The sequence below is a fragment of the Gymnogyps californianus genome, chromosome 27 (assembly GCF_018139145.2).
Source record: "Gymnogyps californianus isolate 813 chromosome 27, ASM1813914v2, whole genome shotgun sequence".
Taxonomy (NCBI): Eukaryota; Metazoa; Chordata; class Aves; order Accipitriformes; family Cathartidae; genus Gymnogyps; species Gymnogyps californianus.
The window spans coordinates 6,398,984-6,415,397 of record NC_059497.1 but is presented as its reverse complement, the minus strand read 5'-3'; the positions used below and the strand labels follow the sequence as shown (position 1 = coordinate 6,415,397).

Genomic DNA, 16,414 nt, shown 5'->3' with positions numbered 1-16,414 from the left:
CAGGTAACCTAACCAATCAAGTATTCTGCAATGGACAGACAACTTTAAGAAGCTTATTTGCTCTCAGCCACTGCCCAGCAGATCAAGCATTTTATGTAGAAGACTTCAGTGGCTGCTATGAGCTGGCCAACTCATCTCGCCCCCTCACCTTAAGCAGATAAACTTTGCTGTTACTGTTTTTCAGGTCCATCATCAGACTGAACGTAGCTTTTCCATCCTTGTTGACTTTGATGTGTTCAAAGTTTCTGATACTGTGTATTAACTGCAAAGAAAGATACAAGAACCTAGTAAATGATAAGGCTGCCATGACAGAAGTTCTTAAGCTGTTGAACTAATGTGAAATCTACTTTTCATCGGTATAGAAAAGAGCTACCTCTAACTTTATGTGTATAGAAGAAGCATCTGTAAGTTTCCACAGTTTCCTCCTGTAGGTAAATTATATTTTACGTGCTACCTCCTGGTCATTCACAAACTATGCAACCACCGTCCGTCCAGGTTTCCACATGCCCCTGTACGTGAAGGCCAATTTTGACTCTCAAGCATATGAGTTTTCAATTTGGGGTCCAAATTCTCATCAGAGGCAAATGAATACAGATTTTAGCCATGCGGCTTAATAAAAGCATTACCCTATGGAAAGTATCTCCTCAAATTTATGAACTGAACTTCAAGAAAGTCAACAGCATTTTCATCTGCATAAGTATAGAAGTAGGACTTCTTTAAAACTTTGTCATAAATCATTCTCTGTCATACAATAAAATTTTCATCTACAAAGCAATTTAGGAAGGTTTAGCCTGTTTTCAGAAGCTACTGAGGAACTATAGGACTCTGCAGTTTGTTAAAAATCAGTGCTTTCAGTGGTTTCAGTTTATTTTACCTCTCCTTGTTCACTCTCTGTGTCCTTCCTTATCTCCTGCAGCTTTCTCAGCATCCCACGGAAGTCAACAATTCCATATTTCATACAGATTTTCTCATAATCTCTCCTATCTGCATGCAGCAACAGTTGCCAGACTGCTTCTTTGTCCAAGGGTTTTGGTTTTGGTGCTGGGGCCCTTAGAATGAGGAGAAAAAAAAAAATCTAGACATTATGACAGACAAGAAGGTGTCTTGTTTTTCTATACTTAATCTGCTTTCATCTCTCTCTCCATCATTTCTGTAGTTCACTTGGCCTTGTAGATGTAGACAAGAAACTCTTCCAGAACAGGTTTTCTGCATCTATACTACAAATTAGATGCTGCCAGGGAACAGTCTTACCCTGGGCAATATAGGGCAAGACTGTAATGCAGTTGTCCACACGGTTAAATTGTCAGCAGAGTCACTGGCACAGTTTGGCCCAGGCCAGCTTGCACTCTCCCAAGTAATTTCTCAGCACAGTTCAGGATTTTGCACAGGCCAGAGATCATTCCCATCAGGCAATCTTTGGAGGTTCCCACCTGGGAAGTGAAGAGATTTTAGCAATGTGCACATGGCAGTCTGTGCAGTTGGCCTGCGAGCCAGGGCTCAGTCCCTGATTAGCCAGAAAGATCATTACATGAAGACTTGTCACTTAGCCAGGAAGTTACTTGTGAGCTAAAAACAGGAAAGCAGAGAAACACACCTTTTAAGTCAAAATCTTGTGGTGCAAAGGAACATACACCTCAAAACAAGGTTGGTACCTTGTGTTTATCTTAGCCTCAGAGACAGTGGCAAACTGTTCTGTCTCTCCATATTGAGCCTCACAACAACTTTGGAAACGAGAAGTGTTGCCTTGAAGATCCTGTCCCCTATCATCAAGAAACATCTATGAAGTGTAACAAAGGCCTTCATTACAGAGGCTTACCGCTTCCTCAGCAGCTTCCTGAAGTCCTGAAGCTTCTTTTTGAACTCTGTTAAAGCGGGGGGGGGGGGGGGGGGGAACAAAAAACATTCAGATACCCAACACTGTAAAATATATCCCCAAAAAGAAGATAATGCAAAATAGCCACTGACAACAGGCCGTTCTACTATGCTGTTTACCTCTGGTGATGTTTTCACACTTTACAAAAAAACTGCCATGAAACATAGAGCCAGTTTTCTCTGCCATACTCATGTCCTTTGAGTGCCATTAAAGTTCATCACTTCCTAGGGGGATTTCCTCTCTTTCTAGAGAGGACACTCTAGAAACCCACTATTTTCCAGCCACGTTAACATGTTTGATCTAGCTGTATTTGACATGACAAAATCCTTTTCTAGCACTAATGATTCCAGAATCCATTAATTAGAACAGCTCAAAGCCATGTCTAAGATCATCACTTCACCCAAAGGTAAATAGCAAGCAGAAAGAGACGACAGAACATTAGCGATTCATTAACCCTTCTCTTACTTTATTCTTTACAGGTTTGGGGTAGTAATAATGTGGTAGACAGAGGAGTATTAACTATGTGTCCGTCCGTCCGTCCCCCCCCCCCAAAAAAAAATCTAACTCTAACTTACCATCAGCAGGATAAACAGGAACATATTTTGCTTTCCTCTTAAAGCCAACTGATAGTTTATAAGAGAAAACAGAGGAAAAACAAGCCATAAGATGAACAAGATAACACTTAGACTGACACCAGTAAACCAATGAACTATAAAACCTCTGTATCTGTTACCAATGCAAGAGGAAATCCTAGTCTGGATTTCCTTGTCAATCTGACATTGACTCCTAGTAATCTCCATCTATAAACGCAGTATTTCTATTGCAGTTGACTCTGTGCTTACTGGGTACTGTAGGAGACTGTTTCTGCCCTGTGAAGTTTATGGTTTAAGCAATGGTAGGAAATATTAACAACTTGTTTTAGAGATGGGGAGCCAAGGTGCAAGGATTATCCGGCCAAATGCAGATAGTTGCCTTCTAAACTTACTTTACAGGCACACAGGTGAAATGGACACTTTAAACATAGTCCACCTCCTGCTCAAGTAGATTCCAAGAATAGGTCAGTTATATTTTACCCACAAAGTGCCCATTTCTCTCCATTGACTATAAAGGGAAGCAGGGGACTAGGTCAGGTGGACACCATAGACATCTGAAGTGAAGTGGGATGGATCCCTCCCAAAGGACTGATTCTTTCAATATCATAAAGAAAGGATTGAGCCAATTCAACACAAAATCCAGAGCATCTGATTATGGTCCAGTGCAGTGACCACATTACCACTTTCTTCTCCCTTGCCTTAAAGCTCATACTGTCATGGAGTCACCGAAGTGGGGGGAGTCACAGAAGACCTCCAGTACTCAGCGAGTGGAAAAACAGACCTTCACACCAAGGATACCTAGACAATGCTTTGGGCACCCACCCCCAGAGGACAGCAAAGCCAGCTACTTGGGACCACAGGACCTTTGGAACACAGAACAGGTCAATCCTACCTTGTATGATCCTGAGGCCAGCAGAGCATGCAGCTTCCCCATATTCATTCACAGCAAAGCAACGATACAAATCACTGTCATCTCTAGTGAGTTTGTTTATCTTAAAAAGAAGAACAGAGTAAGAGCTCACAGCTATGTCCTGTGGTTCAGTTCACAAACCTTCAGCTTCTAATAAAGCAGCTTTCTTCTGTTCCCAGAATGACTCTAAAAAGCTTTGTTTGCTTATCTTTGTCTTATCTTAGATCTGGTGACACCTATATCAGCCCACTGCAGGTTTTTCCTTTCCATTGCTCTCTCTGTTCCATGAGTCTTATGTGAAATATTTGATCTTTACCTGCAGAATGAATTCATTTGTAACGTTATTGAAGAATGTTTCGTATTTGGCAGGATCATCCATTCTTCCTTGTACACGCGTCCATTTCACGTCAGGGGTGGGGACACCTTTGACCACAGCTCTGAAAATGGCATTTTTACCTTTGAAAAGAGGCAAGAAAGTAGTTATTTAAGACAGGCTTGAACATGAGGACTCTCATGCAAGGCCTCTTATGTTATCAATAGAGTGATCCCCAGGGTGAGCCATCTCTGTTGTTTTAGGCAGAAACATTCTTTGAAAATAATTATATCTTTTTGGTTTTCTCTGTAAAAGATGCCTAAATTACCAGTTTAAGTTGCATTAAATGCCCAAATTACTGCAATACATCTGCCATAATCTCCACTCTCAGTCACTGACTTTCAAAGAGATTACTTGAAAACTAACTTTAAAATTCACCACTGACACAAATGGTCTCTGCCTGTGTTTTTATTGCACAGCCATGCGGATAAATTACGTACCCAAGAGAGCAATTTTTTGGTATCTTGGTCTGATTTTGAACTCCCTCAATATTTGGGCAGGGCCAAAGAGCAAGCAGTTATTAGCTCAAGTCCAGGCTGGGCTACCTTTCCCACGTCAAGAATGTCAGGGTTTGCCTGTATTCAATCATAAAAGGCCTTTAAAGTGTGGTGTTAGCCTGTCAGACGTGACTGCTAACATCCTCTGATCATCTCCGAAATCAACGGCGCTATAGCAAGTTCAGCCTAGAAAGTTGCTTCTGGCAACTGGTATGCACTACTTGTACCACAGCCATGAAATGCCCAAATCCCTTCTCATCACACACATATTCCCCTACAAGTTCCCATTGCTTCTCCATTCTTTCAGACTATTCCCTTTGTTGCGACCATGCTGGGCAGGATGTTAAATTACAAAGGACTCACTGTGCTGGAGTTCCCTGTCTCCAGACATCAGTAAAGTTCATCTGTGAATAGTTGCAGCTCCTGGTCTCTTTTTCATTTGGATAAATTTGGATTTATTAGGAGGTGGAAATAAGAAAATATCCCCTCTGCACACTGAAGAAAACATGTTCTTAACAGACAACTCTGTACCACAACTGAGAGGACCCATGCAGGGTAGGCTGTTTCCTCATGTACTCCCTACACGTCATCTTTCTGCGATATCTTCCTTGTCTGCTAGCCTGGCACCATCTTGCACTCCAAACACACCAGGCTCTGCTATTCGAAGAGGCAAGGAAGAGAGAAGAGGATGGCGTTTACCTGTGAGCTCTCTCCTTCATCTCTGCTCCCCTAAGAACCTGAGTATACTGCAGCTGACCACAGAAATCTCCAACAGCTTTACACTGCCTAGTACAAACCTTTTCTTTTTCTTCCAAAAGGCTTCAAAGACATAGGCAACACTATGAAACAACAAATCAGAGAAGTGACTCATGTGTAGGTAAGTGGGAGTGTCACAGGGGAACAGAAATGGAGGTGAGTTATCCGTGGACGTAGCTCAGGGTGGAAATGATTACTATCTTTCTTTTGCAATAGTTTTGGTCTTCAGGTGACCAACACTGTTAAAAATTCTCCCCAGAAAGTCTTGCAATATTTCCCACACCCTTCTGCAGTCACCACCAAAATACTTATTTGATGCAGCAAGCTCCTGCCAACAGATTCTTATCAAAAGGCATCTTCCAACTTTTTCTGGGATTGCAGTACTATCTGTTATTAAAGTCTGTTTCCAATTGATTATGCCTTTGTCAAATTTTAGCCATTCTGGCTGCAATTTCCCATGCTTGCCATCCGTCACAGGACACAACTCCACAGTTAGGAGTATCAGCTAATCTGTGCACTGAATGCAATGGGGTGATGATGATATAATTAAAGACACTTATCGTGCATCTGCATAGACACTGAATTCAGCTTACACAGTGACCAACCTGAATGCCCTAACATTTTGTATATGAACTATGACGAACCTACTGTAAATGAAATAATAACTTGGAAAATTTAGACAGGGTGACTGACCACCGCCTTGGTTCATGCCTGAAACTTGCAGGTGGAAGGAAGGTGGAGGAGGAGGAGGGATATACCACTAGAGGCCACTGTGCTCCGTTATAAAATCTCAAGGGCTCGTGAAAATCAACCGATGGGTGTGACAACACTGAAATCCAGGGTGCTAGAAACGGTTCAGTCTTGTGAGGGAAGAGGAGATATACGATCTCCTCAGACTATCCCACTCCAAAAAAAAAAAAAAAAAAAAAAAAAATGACTCTCTGCAAGTGCAGAGAGATTACTGGAAGGCTTCCCATCGATCTTAGGTCTCGGCTCATTAGCTGCCTTCTCTGTACTCTGTGCAAGATCCATACTGCTTCTTGAAGAAGTAGTACAGCCTAAATAGCATCTGCAGTCATTATATCTTACTTTAAAAAGCAGTTCATTTTAGTGCTTAACACTCATAATACAAGTTAGTTCAACAGGAAAAAACAACTTTTTCAATGTGCTTAATCTTTTGCTGAAAAATACTTACTTTGAGAGCTTCCTGCAGAATTCACAGCATTTGTTGTATACATTAGGAGCCAGATTTTGATCTTGCATACACTAGTGAAAACTCAGGAGACCTCTATCAGTACTGATGGAATTTTCATCAGTACAACAAAGACTTTGGCCACACAACACTTTTTTCTGGTCTAGTCAAATCTCTTTAGAAACTAGCTTGACTTAATTACGATAATTGTTTCATGTAGGTGAGACGTGGAGTCAAGCCTCCAGGTCTGTGGGTTTGACTGTTTTTCAAGAATCTCACCTTCCTGCAATGTCAGAGTGACTGGTTTCCGCTCAAAGTCAGGTGTACTGCATCCTTTTGGAATATCATCCACAAACTGGGTGATAACAACTCCTGGGACAGAAGATTTCTTGAAGGATTTTACTAGAAAGGCAAGGAAAAATACCTTCAATTAAGATAACATGTTTGTCCTTTAGAAACAATCTCTCAATCTGCATTGCCTCTCTGTATAACAGTACTGTTCCTGCTCAGCTCCTCTTGGAGTACAAAGGACCCATCCATTCTAGTACTACAGGCTGTAAGTGTGTCCAAAGGCTGGAGCATTAAGGTCTGTGATTTTGTGCTGACTTATTGCAAAGCTAGGGCCCAAGTGGGAAAATCTGCAATCAAGACGGCAATCCAGGGCCACACCAGCTTACAGGTCTAGCGATGATTTGGATAGAGAATGCTTTACATCAGTTGTTGTTGCAAACAAAACTTCAAAATCCAGCATGAGAAAGACACTATTGCAAAGGTCAGCAGAACCTGATGGGCCAGTTACTGGTGTCTCTCCTTGAGGTGGTGAGGGACAGATACCTAACTGGCAAACAAGAAAAGCAAGTTGGGCTTATTCTCAGGGGTACCCCAGATAGTTTTCATAGCTGTGTCTGTTCTCTCACCTGCCTGATGGCTCGTCATGATGCTTTGCTCAGCTGCCTATGGTCAGCACAAACAGACTACAGGTTCTCCTGTGAAAAAGACAAATCATTTCATTATTTACAGTTCACAAGGGAAATGACAGACCTTAATACTGCCCACTTTTACGACGCAGTTTGCCCTTCCTCACTTGCCACATCCTAGCAGCCAAGTTGAGAAAGGCCTGCCAATCAACACATCATGACACGTCTTTCCAAAACACATCATGACACAGTTTTGAACCAGCACAAATCAGGTATGAAAATGGCTAGCAGGGTTAAATGGAAAATGTACACGTCTAACAGCATCCGTCTGTCACCCCTTCCATTTCCATGTCATCTGGCTTTTCTCCAAAGACCTCCTCTCGTATTTCAGGCAAATATTACACCACATGGCACTCACGTGGTGAGTTCTGATGGATGGCAAGAGCAGTTGCTGAGAAGAAAGCCACAGAGATGGATGTCTAAACTGGGGCATAAAGCAGAAGCACATCCTGATCTAAATTAGCTCGTCTAAATTAGCAACAGACCTGAGAGCAGACTATAAGCTACTTACTTTAGAAGGAAATGGTGAAGTGTGAACTTGGCATTAACTAGTTATTGTTATAGATCACTCATGTGACCTTCTGCCAAAGGTGTCTCTTTCCCTGTATTTATAAATTGGACAACGTGTAATGTAACACATCACTATCTTGCAAGCAAACTGTGAAGGCAGATTCCTTGTCATATGAGAGATGCTCAGAAACTATAGAGTTACTGAAGCTCTGAAAGAGCAATTAGATTAGATTCCCATGTGGGATTAATGCCGTGTCTCTATTTACCCTCTGCGCTCCTTCAGTCAACACAGAGTCACACGAGAACATGCAACTTTCAATAGTTTTAAAAGGCAGATGGACTTTGTCAGCACACCTATGATCTTAATTCTGTTCCCTATATCAGACATTCATCCAACCTAGTATTGGCACACTACAGCTGATGAAAACTCTGGGTAGGACCCCAACATCTCCTTGTCATACATTTAGCTCGGAGTTGCATTATCTGTGTGATACTTGGTTTCAGCTAAGGGTAAAAGACAACTAAGCTAACAAAAATCATTTGTGCTGTATGTCCCATAGATAGGCCAAAGAAAGTGTGACTCACAGTACTTCTGGGTCAAATTCTGAGCCAAAAGGATAAACTTTGTTTTTCCATTAATCAGCAGTTGCAAATAGGAACATAGACATCTCTCCACAACAAATCACTGGCTCCACTGTTGTCCTTAACACAAATCTTATTTTAGGGCTCTGCACACTATACAAATCTCATAATAGTTGATTACTTGAAAAATCATTCTGTGAACCTCACTGACTTCAGTGGAAATGCATGTGAAACAACAGAAATGGGAAATGATACATGGGAATGTGTGAACGACAGCCAAGTCCTCTCTTTCTATCACCTCCCCGGTCTGGTGTGGGTGACTTTTGTTGCTATCCACCAAAACAAGAGTTTTACATTTCAGTGTTCCACCTTTTGTGTGCTGATATTTTGACATATCACATAGTTACTTCTGTAAACCATTCGTAGATGTTTTAAAAACTGCAAATGAAGGGAATGAACAGCTTGTGGGAGGGAAAAGACACAAAACTGACATGAAAATAAGATGATTCCAGGGCTCCCTGCCCTGCACCGGGCAGGGTATTACACAGCAAACGGCAGAGATTTTCAGAGACTCTTGATCACCCTCTTCTGATGGACTTAATTTGTCCTCCAAAGTACTGAACTGTATTAATAGCAAACATTATAATCCCCTATTGCCTTTTGCAGTCTTGTATCTTCCTAAACATGTCACCACTCCTGGAGCTGAAATGTCTAATGCTTACAACTTTCAACAAACATGATTACTTGACATTAGCTTGTAACAGTATTCCCCTAAGCTCTTTTTATGTTACGCTCACATTTATTCTTTGCTTCCAACTTCTTCTCTCCACACTAGGCAATATTGACGAGCATCTACACTGAAACATGAACATGGTCCAAATTCTCAGGTCCAAAGCCATCAAGAAACTTATTATTTTCTTATGTCACCAAATGCATCATGTTAGACAGTTGTTCTCAGCCCAGTATGACTGTGGATATATGTTAACATAATTATAACCTATTAAGAGATGTCTACGTTCAAATCTAGTTTAAAAAAAATACTGACAATATTTGTATAGGTAGTAATAGTCACCATGTATGCATCCTCTCAATGTACAATATGCACTATGTGCACTATGCGTAAACTGCTGAGTTTACAGGGCCTTAAATATTTCAGAAATTCACTTGGATTAAAGATAAGCTGCTGTGAGTCCTTAAACTCCCGTGAATTCTTGCCTTCTGGAGAGTGAGACAGAAGCATGTTAATGCCACACATTGATTGGACAGTTAAAATAACAGTGCCAGGATATGCAAGAGAACATTCCTTCAGCGTAATTAATCCAACCACAATTGCATTTTCTAGCGTCTTCTGTGTTAAATGAGGACCAGAAAATAACATATCAGCTGGCACAGAGTCATTCAGACCCTGCCCTGCTTACTTTTAAAATTTCTGCTCCCTTCTTACATGAATAACCATGTTTTTGCTTTGACTTCAATTCAATCCTAGAAAAAGAAATCAGATTTTTGAAAAGAAATGAAAGACAGCAAAAGCCTTCCAAAAATTGTCATAGTGTAATTCATATCTCCACTCACAGCTGCTTGAAACATAAGTGTCCACACTAAGATGATCAGCAAGGTTGCTATTTATTCAACGGAGGCCGACAACTACTTCCAAAAGGCAATCTACCCCTCCCTAGATGAAATGCTGTTGACCAACATCCCCAGCACAACAGGGCTAGCATTGGAAGTAGCTCAACACTCTCACTCCTCTGAAACACACAACATTGTCATGCATTAGCCTTGTTCACGTAACCAAGACTTGGCTACTTCTCATCCCAGGCAGAAGTCTGTCTGCTTTTCAGCTGCAGAGACATCCCCTTTGGAGATAGTGGCAAAGCTTCCACAGCTTTGAATGCTGAGCAGGAGCAAGACCTTGACTACTGACCATATTTTTAATGTACCAAAATAAACCAGATAGATAGCCTGATGGGATGGGAGGTCTGCCCTTCATCTTGTCTATCCATCAACCTGTCTGGATGAGACAGAGCAAGAGCCCATTCCCTTTTGCAGTCTGACTGGACACTAGTGATAGGGCCATAAATCAGCTAAGTCAATAAGCAAAACATTTGGGAGTCACAGGATTTGCAGGTACTAGTGGTGTCACAAGTAGTTATTTATGAGGTTCAAACAGTGGAACACACAAACAAGATGTGACATAATAGCTGGCAGAGACTGGCGAGCAAAATTAGCCAAACTTGTAGAGAAGTGACAGGCAGTGAGTGGTTCATACAGAGGTGATGGGTCCAGAGGCAAGGGATGTACCACAGACATTGGCACAAGCACCGTAAACATGGAGTACAAAGCCACTAGCATAGACCACAGTAGAAGACTTGAATCATCATTATAATAAATTAATCAGCAACAGATGCAGCATTCTATTTCTCTTTGTAATTCATAAAAATCAGGACAGTCCCAACACAGCGAATGTTCTAAACAAAATAGCAAATTGTTGTGTGCTCAGTCTCAAATTCTAGCTGTGCTTTACACCAGAGGACCCAGATACTCACTGAGAAGAAAGATCTCTCACCTAAAGTTTCTCTTTTAGCTTTGGCTGGGCTTTCTTTGTTTATTTGTTAACTTTAAGTAATATTTTGAGCTTGAGTGTTCCCATTTCAGAAGATTTTTACAGGAAAATCTCAAAGACTTTGGTTAGAACCACAGAACTGAAGGCCAGCAACTGCAGCAGTGCAACTTCATGAAACTTCCGAGCAGGTCACAGAGAGGGAACGTCACAAGCAGTCCAGTGATGAATGGAGGTCTTATGTAGAGTGGGGAGGAATGCCCAAGGATCAGATTTTGTGTGACTTATCCCTTCGGTAAATCTATACTTGACTTGATCTTCTCTTCTGCCTCAGGGATTATGAATATAACATAAGTGATTGCTCATGCTGTCCACAATTTATGTATGCATACACCAGATACTTTATAGCTATTTATTTATTAAAGTGGCATGGACACAAAATGCCAAAAGGAGACACACACCATCTATATTTTCTAAGTGAATGAAAGCAATTAAGCCCTAACAGCAGTAAACAAGACAGTGAATTCATGTCAGTTTGGTGAAGCAGCTATGAGGTGACAAGACGAGAACAGGTCAGTCTGTTCCTTTCAATGTCCACCACATACCCATAAATTCTTTCATAACATAGACGTGCATTTTCATACATCAATAAATTTACAGCAAATATCGCAGAGCAAATACAATGGAGTTTTACTAAATCTCCAGAAGAAAAAACAACATATCCCTACTTGCTGTCCCAAGAAACAATGCCTCCAAAATAACAAATGTTAGAAACCATAGCGTACCTGTGCTACAAGTCCCATGTTAGCTCCATGGGACGGTTAGGGCAGATCTTCAACAGCCTGCCATCTCACCAGAGAAATCGGTGTAAGCTATAGGAGACCACTCCTCCTAGAACGTTTACAACAATTTTCAGACCTACTGCAACACAGAGCAATGTCTACCGTCACAGTGAAGGTGACACTTCATACTTCCCACTCTGTATCACCCCCACACAAATCTCAGTGGTGACATGACCAAACTCACTACCTTACAGGTTGAGCTTCTGAGATGATCCTGCTTGAAGTCAATACTGAGTCTCCCAGGACCACGGTGGCCTTGTCCGTTGACTCAGACCACAGAGCTCTTCATAGCTGTTCAACAGGTCTCTTGGTCACAGCTATTAGCTATCTGTATGAAAGAAGCCACACCCCTTATTAGTCTGTTGTAAATGTCACTAAGCGGCAAAAGAAATGACAAATTCTTGTCCCCCTCACACCTCTCCACTCTCCTAGAAGCTAAGTCTGTGCTCAGTAGCTGCCTAGCCAGGATGTCTCTATACCGTGCTGCATGCAGTTATAGGGGGCTCATTATACACCCATGCTCCACACAGCACCAGGGGAGGTGCAATTGAACCCAGTGCCTTTGGCAAGCCTCAAACAAGGCAGTGGGCCAACCCGGTCAGATGCGACCATCAGTCAAGGCAACGCTGGATTTCCAAGTGCAAGCTGGATCAAGACTTTGTGCCTCAAAGAAGGACAAACATTTGTGCAGATCAATGGCTTGTCCAAAGAAGGGACAAGCTGTACATCCAAGTTTTGTAGGGCACACCAGTAGACTGGTTCTCAGAGGCCACGAGTCCTTAGGAGATCCCATAATTCCTTAGCAGAGAAGTAAAAACAGTGGATTATTGCATTTGTGTATGGGGCAACCATGCCTGGGCTTGGCCTTCACAAGTAGAGTCTTTCAGTCTGTGCTATTCCGAGAGGTCTGAAAGACATCTAGTCCCTCCTAGAACAGCTTCACTGCTACAGCCAAAACAGACATCTCAATTTGCAGTCTTTCCTTCCAGCACAGCCACGGGCTGATCCCTGTTCCCGTCAGCAGCAACAAGGCCACTTATTTCCACGGACAGATTTACCCTAGAAGTGCAAGTGCAGCATATTGTGCCCCAAAATCTTTTGCTTCCAGTTTGCCATTGCAACTTGTTATCCTTCCCCTACTCAGAAAGCTCATTTAGAAGCAAAGGTACCTCTATTTAGTTCCCGATCTTCACAGAGATGGCCAGTCTGGGACTGCTATCTTCTCCCAGCAGCACTACATGCGGGAAACAAAGCCTGCTTAGTCTGGGAGTCTACTTTCATTCACTTCTGGCTGAGAGCATGCAATCTTTTGTTCCTTTGCATTGTGTGCCATATATTCATATTAAATCCTCATGTTCAACTCTGAGATGAAAGGCTGGCTCCAGAAGTTGGCAATGGAAGTATTTTTATCATGGTGACCATGGTTCACATGACGTCTGGGCTGACAGAACCAGAACAAGGTTTTCCTCTGGTTTCCTATCAGGAGATTAGAGTTCTAAAATCTGTGGTTAATGGGGAAGGGAACATACAGCAAAAACTTGGTCCTATAGCTAAGACTCATGTTAGATAGGATGAAGACAGAGGAACCGTGAAGAGCACCATTTCCCCTAGTCTTAGAAAGACAATCTTTCAGTGGAAAAGATCGCTACTGGTGGTAGCAGTATGATCTGTCAGCTGTTCTGATCCAGATATGAAAAACTTCTCCTTTGCAGGGCTATGGATCACCATTTTAATCAACAATTTAAAAGATAAATGTGAAAATGAAATTCTGGAGTAATTTTCTTCATTCCTTCCTTCTTTTTGACAGTTACTGCTGGTGACAGTATTTATACCTTCCCAGTTCATAAGAAAACAATGTCAACAGAGGAAAATGTGATTGTCCAAACTGATGCTTGGGCTAAGATCATTCAGTTCTACATCCCTTGTTACATTTGTAGTGATACAAAAGTAGAAGCAATTCCGAAGTCAAATATAAACAATTTGAAAGTTAACAACCCAAGAAAATAAGACAACAAGGATTTTCCATCTGCTGCTGGAAAATCCTCTCACTCAGTAGCAGACACTGCTTTCTAGCCATGTCCTAGTGGGTTTCCCACAGCCCCTTCCTCCACCTGTTTTGGCCAATGATCATCCCAAGGATGCTTCCTTAGACATTAGTCTTACTGGTCCAGGGCAGCAGTTATGTTACTTCGTTGATCAGATGCTGTAGCCTTAAGTACCTTTAATAAAACCAGTTGCTACACAAGTCTCTAAAGACAGTAACACTTCAAGTAAGCCATGGCAATGCTCCCAGAGGAAGCATTTATCGGCCTCTACTGAAACCTGAATTCAGCTCTTATCAAATGCAGCAAGAGCCTTCCACTTAGCAGAGTCAGCCCAACCAAAGGACCTGAGCTATCCAGAGCCACAAGGCTTACTGCTGTTCCCCTTCCCGTGTACGGTCCCTTTCCAGTGATTTGGTCCCCACTGAGAAATGCACTGCCGATGATGTTTAGTCTCAAATCGCATTTAGCTGTTGGGGTCTGCTTGAACAACTGAGGAATTCCTAATTAGATAGACAGTTGGGTCTAGCAAGTACCAGGAGAGCCACAATTCTGCCTGGTCCACTGAACCCAGACCTGATAGGGCTTTGCCTTATTTCCAGCCCTGGTTTTACAATTTTCTTGGGGGGGAAGGAATGGAGACCTCTCCTACAGACGGACTGATAACTTAAAACCATCTGTGACAGAGCAAACTCCTCCAAGAGACTGACCTTCTTCCATTTCACAGCTTGTTTTCTACCCGCCCACCCAAAAGTCCTGTTAACCCCTGCATGCCAGTGGATAAGCTACCACATACCACTGAAAACCTGCAAAATGTCATCACGAAGCCTGGTACATTCAGCAGCGGTCACTGCTTTCACTGCAAAGGGGGTGCGTTTTTCCCTGGAAGCAAGTTCATTCCCCTAATAAAGGGCAGTGAAGAAGTGTCAAGAGGCAACAGCTGCAGGACAGTTATTTCAAGACTGAATTTAAAAGTACATTTTATCTGGAAACGAGACTCTTCCAATCTTCTGTTTTCCCTGTAATTCCCTTCTTCAGTATATCAGTATGAAGTCTACCCGTTCTGACCAGTCACAACTGGCACAACTCTTCCTATAGACTGTTGGTGCCCACCGCATGGCTCAGACAGAGCAAGAACTGAAGAAACCGAGACCTGGCAGGTCCAAAAAGCTGCCTGGATTTTCCAGTTCATGAACAGATGACCAAGGGCAAAAGCTAGTCTCATACTTGAGTCACTTGGCCAAGCCACACCATTCCCCTGCAGCATGGGTGTCCGGTCAGTCACTGTGCTGAAGGTCAAGGTGATGTCAGAGAGGCTTTTGGGCAGAAATATTCAGAGATATGTAATGGGTCAAGATATGCAAAGCTCAGTAGTCAGGTTCAAAGTCTACTTTGACATAATAGCAATGAGAATCCCATAAACACTACAAGAAAAAAAAAAAGTTGCATTCATTTAAGGATGGGCAAGGGCATGGAAAATGGAATAAAGGTCCAAATTCAGTGCAGACTACCAGTTACCTGCAGCCCTACAACCACCCAACATACTATATCGAATCAGGTAAGTCTGACAGTACAGATCTTGCTGGTCATGTATAAATAAAGGAACATTCTTTTGTTCAGATCAGGCCACGGACCAGGTGGGTCACAGAACGGCATTTTGTTTTTACCAGGAGAATGCCCTGCCCCAGGATGAGGAATAGTCACGCCATGCGGGTGCCCCAAATGAGTCTTCTGGACTCATAATATTTGATTTTAAATAAATGTGACGTACCGCATATTGAGTACTCACAGCTCCCTCTGATTTCAGTGGAAGATGCCCATGCGCAGCCCAGTCCCTCAACACCAGATCATCCATGTTGTACACTCCAGAAGAAATTTAAGGGACTATTTAAGGCTTAAAGCCTTGGTTATTTTACCTCCCACACCCAAGATGCCAGTCTGCCCCTTTGTCACCAGCAAGCTGAGGTCTGTCATTGCTGTTCACTCAGAGTCATGATCAGACCCACTGCAGTTAGCTGGACTTTCACACGCTGAGATGCAACTCAACATAAGGAAAAGATTAGAATCAGGGTAACGAATTCAAGAAGCAGCAGTGCTCTGCTTTCACACTGCAGATTAACTCCCTCCTTCCCACGGTGTACAGAATTCCTTCTATTCCCTTGTTCAGGGCTGATTTAATCTGTTTGCATCCATGACTGACCAGAGGGGTTTGCTAGCACGATCAATGATTTAGATGAAGCCTGGCTGCCTATAAACCTGACATTCCTACTTTCCCCCTGTGATAGCTGCTCTCATGACTATCTTTCTTGCATGCTCCAACGCCTGGGCTTTCTTGCATGCTCCAACCCTTTTCCATTTGGAAAAACAAAATAGCGGGCAACAGATGTTTAATATAGACTCACCAAAGATGCGATTAATCAACATATTACCAAACATATCACCCCATCAGTACTTTTCACCCCTCCCTGAGACACTGAAGAAAACAACATTTTAACCCATTGTGTGCTTTAATGAATGTAGAGAGTAAGGCATGCCTGCACCGCTTTCATTTGACCCTATACGGCCATCGGACTTTGCCAAATGTCGTCTTCTCCAGCTAAAATTACCTATATATGTTCGAACCACTTTGCATATGCCACCACTTGGGCATGCAGAGGGTTAATAAAGCTCACAGCATGCAGTAAAAAAAAATATTGTGCTATTCAGA

General features: G+C 42.4%; 1 protein-coding gene across 1 annotated transcript in view; it reads right to left on the bottom strand.

Moving 5' to 3' along the window:
* IGFN1 (immunoglobulin like and fibronectin type III domain containing 1) overlaps nucleotides 1-7,144 on the bottom strand; it is a 29,792-nt gene extending 22,648 nt beyond the window's left edge. Inside the window, exons 1-8 of the mRNA XM_050911399.1 lie at nucleotides 7,112-7,144; nucleotides 6,474-6,596; nucleotides 3,693-3,832; nucleotides 3,359-3,458; nucleotides 2,449-2,496; nucleotides 1,817-1,862; nucleotides 875-1,049; nucleotides 149-262 (exon numbers count right to left, since the gene is read on the bottom strand). Of these exons, the coding sequence (XP_050767356.1) occupies nucleotides 149-262; nucleotides 875-1,049; nucleotides 1,817-1,862; nucleotides 2,449-2,496; nucleotides 3,359-3,458; nucleotides 3,693-3,832; nucleotides 6,474-6,596; nucleotides 7,112-7,130 (765 nt within the window). The 5' untranslated portion in view covers nucleotides 7,131-7,144. The remainder of the gene's footprint in view (nucleotides 1-148; nucleotides 263-874; nucleotides 1,050-1,816; nucleotides 1,863-2,448; nucleotides 2,497-3,358; nucleotides 3,459-3,692; nucleotides 3,833-6,473; nucleotides 6,597-7,111) is intronic.
* Between the last annotated feature and the right edge of the window lie 9,270 nt (nucleotides 7,145-16,414).